The following is a 7,011-nucleotide window of genomic DNA, read 5'->3' as shown; positions in this document are numbered from 1 at the left end:
TGAACTGTGACTAACGGATAGGCGCGGACAGGGCAAAAAAGGGGAGAGGACGCGGCTGTACGAGACAGAGAGACCGGGTGGAGACCAGGCGGAGGAGGAGGAGAAGAGAAGAAGAGGAGAGGGGGAGCACCCGTCTCCCCGGCGGCGGGAAGCAGGCGCCCTGGCCTCCACTCACCGCCCCTCTCCCCGTCGCCGGGGCGCAGCTGCGTCTGGGCGGACGCTGGGCCCGCGCCCTGGTCCTCGCGCCTCCCGCCCGCGCCGCCCGCTGAGCCCCCGGTGTCGCCGCGCCGTCCCGCCCGGAGGGGCCCGGCCCTGGAGGAGGTAACTGCCCGGACTCCTGCCCCGCGTGGCCCCCCTCCCCCTCCCCGTCTCCCGCCTGGTCCGCGGGCTCCTGGGCCCTCTGTGCCCGTTCACCCTCCGTCCCCCGTTCACCCTCTGCCCTGCGCGTCCTTGCCCCCCGCCCCGGCTGCCCATCCTCAGCCCCGGGGAGCGGTTCCCCCGAGGTCGGGGAGGACACCTCGGAGCCCCTGGAGGGCTTGGGGGGCACCCCCGTGGGAGACCTCCGTGGGTTGGTGATGAGGTCGTTGACCGTGGAGGAAGGAAACCACAGAGGAGCTTGGAGATGGTCTAAATTGCATGACCCCTGTGTTTTAAGTAAAGGCACTGCTTTGGGGAGACCATGTATTTCCCTTCCTGGCATAGTCAGTGAGTGTGATGGCTAACTTTGCCCCCTTCCGAGAACGAATCTACTGGTTTGGCGATGTCTGTGAGGCCCAGGACATGACTGTTTCGAGTGCCATTCCAGCAGCAGACATGATCTTGGGGCCTAATAGGCGGTGGAAACATGACCAAGTCCTGTAGGCCTCCATCCTCACATCTTGAACCCTTTTTATCCTTCACATTTTGGTTGCATAACTTACCTCTGAGTACATCGCTGGAGTATTTTAAAGCAAATCCCTGCCGGGCTGGTGTGGCTCAATGGTTGAGCCTGGACCCATGCACCTAGAGTCGCCTGTTGCGGGCTTGATCCCCAGGATGGGGGGGTGCAGGAGGCAACCGGTCCCTGTTTCTCTCTCATTGATGTTTCTATCTCTCCTTCTCCCTTCCTCCCTCTCTCTAAAATCAATACCAGGTGTACCGGTTAATAATGCGGATTTTCTAGTCAAAACACGATAATTTCGAGAGAAACACCAAAAGTGCTTTATTCAAAGTAATGTCCATCGCTAGCTACACATTTCCCCCATCTTTCAGGTAATTTGTGGATGCCATCCCAATAGAACTTTTCTTGTTTTGAGGCAAACCATTCAGAGACCCAATTTTCCACTTCTTCGTATGTTTTGAAGTGCTGCTCAGAAAGTGCATGTGCCATCGATCGGAACAAGCGGTAATCTGAAGGAGCAAGGTCTGGTGAATACGGTGGGTGGGTTCATACTCCCCAGGCTAGATCTTTTAACATGTCTTTAACTGGTTTTGAAGTGTGTGATGGTGCGTCATCATGAAGCAAAATTACTTTGCCGTGTCTTCTGGCACATTCTAGTCATTTCACGATCAAAGCTGGTTCAAATTGATTATTTGTTGTCGGTAGTGATCCGTATTAACAATCAGTATTTACGGTTTCACCTGGTTTTAGAAGCTCATGATACACCACACCTTCCTGATCCCACCAAACACAGAGCATTGTCTTTCTGAAGCGATTTGGCCTTGCAGTCGATGTTGATGATTGACCTGGATCAACCCATGATTTTGTGCATTTGGGATTCTCAAAATGAATCCACTTTTCATCGCCAGTCACAGTTCGATGCAAAAAAGCCTTTCTTTCGTGCCGTTGAAGCAACATTTTACTGATGACTTTTCGGTTTTCCATTTGTCTTTCGTTCAGTTGATGTGGCACCCATTTTCCTTCCTTTAAAATCCTCCCATTGCTTGTAAACGATCAGAAATTGTTTGCTGAGCAACGGTTAATCTTTCTGCAAGTTGTTTTTGAGTTTGACACGCGTCTTCGTCCAATAATGCTTGTAATGGTTGGTCTTTAAACTTTTTCAGTTGACCTGGATGTTCTTTGTCTTTCACATCGAAATCATCACTTTTAAAGCATTTAAACCAGCGTTCACAAGTATCTTGAAATGGAGCATGTTCACCATAAGCTTCCCGAAGTATACGATCACTTTCAGCAGCACTTTTCTTCAAAATAAAGTAATGAATTAAAACTTTCCGCAAATGCTCTTTTTTTTTTGGCACAAAATTCGACATTTTTAAGTGTAAAAATATCTATGATGTTAACACCTTCAGCAAATTTGACATATGAATTTTTGAAGCTTGCTGTCAATACAACAAAATAGCATACATATCAAATTGCATATATATCAACATATGTGTAACTCCATCTATTGAAAAAATCTGCATTATTAACCGGTACACCTGGTAAAAACATTAAAAAACACACAAATGAAGTAAATCCTTGGCATAAATACTTAAGTATATACAGTATCCTATATCTAGGAGAGGTAAGGCCCCTTTAAAAAACAAACATCTGGCCAGTGTGGCTCAGTTGGTGGGCATCGATTGGTGCACCAAAAGATGGTTGGGTCTTTTCCGGTCAGGGCACTTGCCCGGATTTGGGGCTCGATCCCCAGTAGGGGGCGTTCAGCAGGCAGCCCACTGATACTCGCTCTCTTGTCCCCGTTTCTCTCTCCCCCTCTCCCCCCCTGGGAGTGAGGTAGAAGCTGTAGTGCCTTTTGTGATCTAGCCTTGGGAAATGCAAAGCATCTCTCCTGTTTTATTCTGGTTAAAATAGACCAGATCCCATCCAGTTTTAAGGGATAAGGCATAGACCAGAGAAGGGGTCTCTGAGAGACAGTCAAGGTCACAGTGCAGGAGAATATGGGACAGGAGGTGCTGCTGTGGCCAGCTTGGGAGAAAGGCAGATCACGTGGAAACTATTTTCCAGATCTCCCCCCAGGTCTTGTTTACCTTCACAGTCGGAGAAATAACTTGTCAAATAAAAGCAAATACAGTTTGCCTGACTGTTCAGGATACAAGATGAGATACCGAATGCATTGTCAATATCTTGCCTTAAGAAGAGAATTGAACTGATGAAAAAGTAAAACACCACATCTTTATGAGAATTCTAAATTAAGATCCTCAGTAAATATGGGCTATTTATGATGATCATTATTTTTTGCTTTTCATAGCATCTTGTGACTGTTTTTACTTAACTGGTCACGGAAACCTCGACAAGCATGGAGATCAGGTTGGAAGTTTTGACGTCAACCACCATCAAGCAGAAGAGGCCCTGGCCCCGCGTCTCCTGGTTGGGCCAGGTGGGTGTTTCTTTCTCGTACTGTCCAGTCGTCGTCTGTGTGGAATGTGTGCTTTGCCTCTGAGGTTGAAGGATGGTCTGTGGCATTTAAAAAATAAAATCCGTCTTTCAAGGATCACCTGCCCACAGAACAGGGTTTTGTGTTTGTGTATTGTCTTCAGTATAGTGAGCAAGTTAGCTTTTCCAGAAAGTTAAATGGTCTATCAAGAAGAAATATTTTAACAAGTGAATCTGAAAATCAAGTGAATAAATAATCTGATGAACAGAATAAACTGGTGAATATACTAGAATCAGTGGCATAGAAAGGGAGTGGACTGACTATTCTCGGGGGGAAAGGGGTGTGGGGGGTGCGGGAAGAGACTGGACAAAAATCGTACACCTATGAATGAGGACAGTGCGGGGGGGGGGTGAGGGCAGAGGGTGGGGGGGGAACCGGGTGGAGGGGAGCTATGGGGGGAAAAAAGAGGAACAACTGTAATAATCTGAACAATAAAGATTTAATTTAAAAAAACAAAAAAAAACATTTTTATATTATGTTTAAAAAGGTGGCGATGGCATATAGCAAAAAGGAATTTTTAATCTTCTGAACCTTTTCCTACCAGAACAATCCGTGGAGTGTTTCTTTCTATCGTGGTTTTTATGAGTGTGCAACCCAGTGGCCCTTAGACCTGGGGTGAAGGTGGGTCACGGTGCACTAACCGCCCAGGACACTGCTCACAATACATGGGATAGAGGCCTCACCGCAGGGAAAGTGGGCAAACCTAGATTTACCACAATTATTAAAGTTAAATTTGGTGGTCCCAGTCAGCATGGCTCAGTGGTTGAGCGTTGACCTATGAACCAGGAGGTCACGGTTCGATTCCCGGTCAGGGCACATGCCCGGGTTGCCAGCTCCATCCCCAGTGAGGGGTGTGCAGGAGGCGGCTGATCAGTGATTCTCATCATTGATGTTTCTATCTCCCTCTCTCAAATCAATTTTTAAAAATTATATTTAAAAAAATTTGGTGTTGTGTCGTTTCCTCGGAGAAATTATACCATTAACTTACCTTCTCTTGAACTTCACGGCGGTTCACAGTCATCGGAGGGCTTGTTAAAACAAGGACTGCGCCCCATCCCCGAGCTGCTGGGTCAGTGGGCCTGGGGTAGAAGAAGATGCATTTCCTACAGGGTCTCGGGGGTTGCTGATGCCGCTGGTTAGGTGGCATTTTGAAAACCACTGCCCTGGGATAATACATGAAGGCAAAGTTAATTCAGAACAGCAGGCTTTTCCTCGGTAATGAAAAATGATCAGCGCCCTAACCGGTTTGGCTCAGTGGATAGAGCGTCGGCCTGCGGACTGAAGGGTCCCAGGTTCGATTCCAGTCAAGGGCATGTACCTTGGTTGCGGGCACATCCCCAGCAGGAGGCGGCTGATTGATGTTTCTCTCTCATTGATGTTTCTAACTCTCTATCCCCCTCCCTTCCTCTCTGTAAAACATCAATAAAACATATATTTTAAAAAATGATCAGCCAGGGTTGCAGAACCCATATCTGTTTTAATCTAAATAAGTAATTTAAAGACTTGTCCATGCTAGGGTTAAATTGATGACCCAGTTTTGGCTAGCAGAAGACACTCTTATAATTTTAAACCTCTGAGCAATCTAAATTGCATTTGTTAGGTCATTTTTACCAAGTAATTTTAATGAGGTATTTTAAGATAGAGTGAAGCCACGTTCAGTCTACCTAGTCGACCTTATGGTTCATTTTAGGACTCATGGTACACAGGTATGTCATCTTTCTTAAACGTCACTTGGTGTTCTTTTCTGGCATCATTTGGGTAAGAGTTTGAATGGACTTCTGCCACCTCTTAAGTCTCACGTGTTTCTTCTCAGGAAAACGAAGCCGTTTTTCTTTTGGATGATAAACTCATACATGAAATTAATTTGCTGTCGGGAAGGACAAAGAAGAAAATCCCTCGCCTGCAGCCTTTCTTGAAGCATCTTGTGGTCCTCACGACGTCCAGTAATGGTTAAGTAGGCCTGCTGTTTCCAGAGGCTGAGGCAGCCTGAAATTCCTAACCGTGTGGGGCAATCTCAGGGGCGCTTTCAGATTGTAAGGATTGCATTTCCTTTTCGGAAACAGATGCCTGGCTGGCTGGGGTCCTTTCTACCGGGGAGCTTTTCCTTTGGAACAAAGATCAAGATTGTTTGAAAACCATCCAGGCAGCTGAGAAGCCGAAGGAAGTGATTAAGGCTGCAGTAGGTGAGGATGTATTTGTTTAAATTGGTTTAACTTGATAAAACAGGAAGGGAGGACGAAATATTTTCCTATTGCTATTTTAAAAAAATCTCTGTGTGTGTGTATATCTCTGTGTGTGTACATGTATATTTCCTTGCGTTTTTTTTTTTTGGTGGTGGTTATTTGTGATACTTGGATGAATGTAGTCTGGTATGCCTAACATACCTGATAACCAAGCGTTCCTAATATCACGTAAATATGTGATATGTTACTATTTGTACTTTTAATGTTTTACTACTGCCTTAGCTTTACATCCGTAATGGTCACATTATTCTGGTTCTTTGTCAGAAGAGAGAAATTATTTAGCCTCTGGAGGGAATTCAGTCTTCAAGGTTTAATCACTTTTTTTAACTTTTTTTTTATTTTTAGCAAGTTCGTTGAGACTCTATTTGTATGTATCTGGAGATGGAAAACGAGTTCTGATTGTAACTCCCTCTGGATGCATATTTCTTTGGGAATATTTGGAATTCAGGAATGTCCTGTCTTCTAAAAGCCCTTCATTGAGGGGCCAGTGGTCCCAGATCACACCTGAAGAAGCAGTGCGTTTGCCTTCCGCTGAAGATAAAGAAGCCGTGGTGCATGCTGTTTTCATAAAAAATGAGGTAAAGCCCACATCGGACAGGGGGTTGGAGGAGGTGAGCCCTCGGGCTCTGACCACTCACTGGAGTGAATGAGCACAGCGGGCAGTGGCATCGCTGTAGATCTTTAGTCATCATCGTCCGTGAAATTATTGTGGGAAATACGTTTTTAGTTCTTGTTCACATTTTTAGAGGTGTTTATAAAAATGGTTTGATATTAGAGCTTCCTTTCTCTTTCCCTAGTTTTACTTTTCCCTAGTTTTGAAATATAGCTAGTTTTGTCATCTAAAAAGCTAGAATTGGTGACATTAAATAAGCCGTTTAATTCCCAGGAAATAATACCTTTATGAACTAAAAAACATTTTAAATAGCAGCCTGGACCTGCATTTTATTACCAGTCCACTACTGTTAAAAGTTGCATTTTGAAGTTTCATTGTTTTCCTCTGCCTCACCCCACTTCCAGTGCCCTGGTTTAAATAATATATAACTGTAGAAGAGAAAGTTACTATGTAAGTATCGCCTCAGTGACAGCCCCAGTAAATGGCAGTGTTTTCTTTTTTTTTTTTTTAATATATTTTATTGATTTTTTACAGAGAGGAAGGGAGAGAGACGGAAAGTTAGAAACATCGATGAGAGAGAAACATCGACCAGCTGCCTCCTGCACATCTCCCACTGGGGATGTGCCCACAACCCAGGCACATGCCCCTGACCGGAATCAAACCCGGGACCCTTCAGTCCGCAGGCCGACGCTCTATCCACTGAGCCAAACCGGTTTTGGCAGGCAGTGTTTTCTTAAGAGAATAAACTGCATGTTGATTTCCCATTTGGGATATACCT

General features: G+C 45.4%; 1 protein-coding gene across 3 annotated transcripts in view; it reads left to right on the top strand.

Annotated features, from left to right (window-relative positions):
• The first annotated feature begins 180 nt into the window (after positions 1–180).
• CUNH5orf42 (chromosome unknown C5orf42 homolog) overlaps positions 181–7,011 on the top strand; it is a 73,945-nt gene continuing 67,114 nt past the window's right edge. For 2 of the 3 annotated variants that reach the window (XM_023755015.1, XM_023755014.1), the window contains exons 1-5: positions 181–321; positions 3,192–3,320; positions 5,191–5,326; positions 5,441–5,560; positions 5,966–6,198. In XM_023755015.1, coding sequence (XP_023610783.1) covers positions 3,240–3,320; positions 5,191–5,326; positions 5,441–5,560; positions 5,966–6,198 — 570 coding nt within the window. In that variant the 5' untranslated portion in view covers positions 181–321; positions 3,192–3,239. Of the gene's footprint in view, positions 322–3,191; positions 3,321–5,190; positions 5,327–5,440; positions 5,561–5,965; positions 6,199–7,011 lie in introns of those variants that run through there. The other variant, XM_023755016.1, reaches the window with a different exon arrangement.

The sequence above is a fragment of the Myotis lucifugus genome, unplaced genomic scaffold, assembly GCF_000147115.1.
Source record: "Myotis lucifugus unplaced genomic scaffold, Myoluc2.0 scaffold_68, whole genome shotgun sequence".
Lineage (NCBI taxonomy): Eukaryota > Metazoa > Chordata > Mammalia > Chiroptera > Vespertilionidae > Myotis > Myotis lucifugus.
Note: the sequence above shows the minus strand (reverse complement) of the source record. Positions and strands in the feature narration are given on the sequence as shown.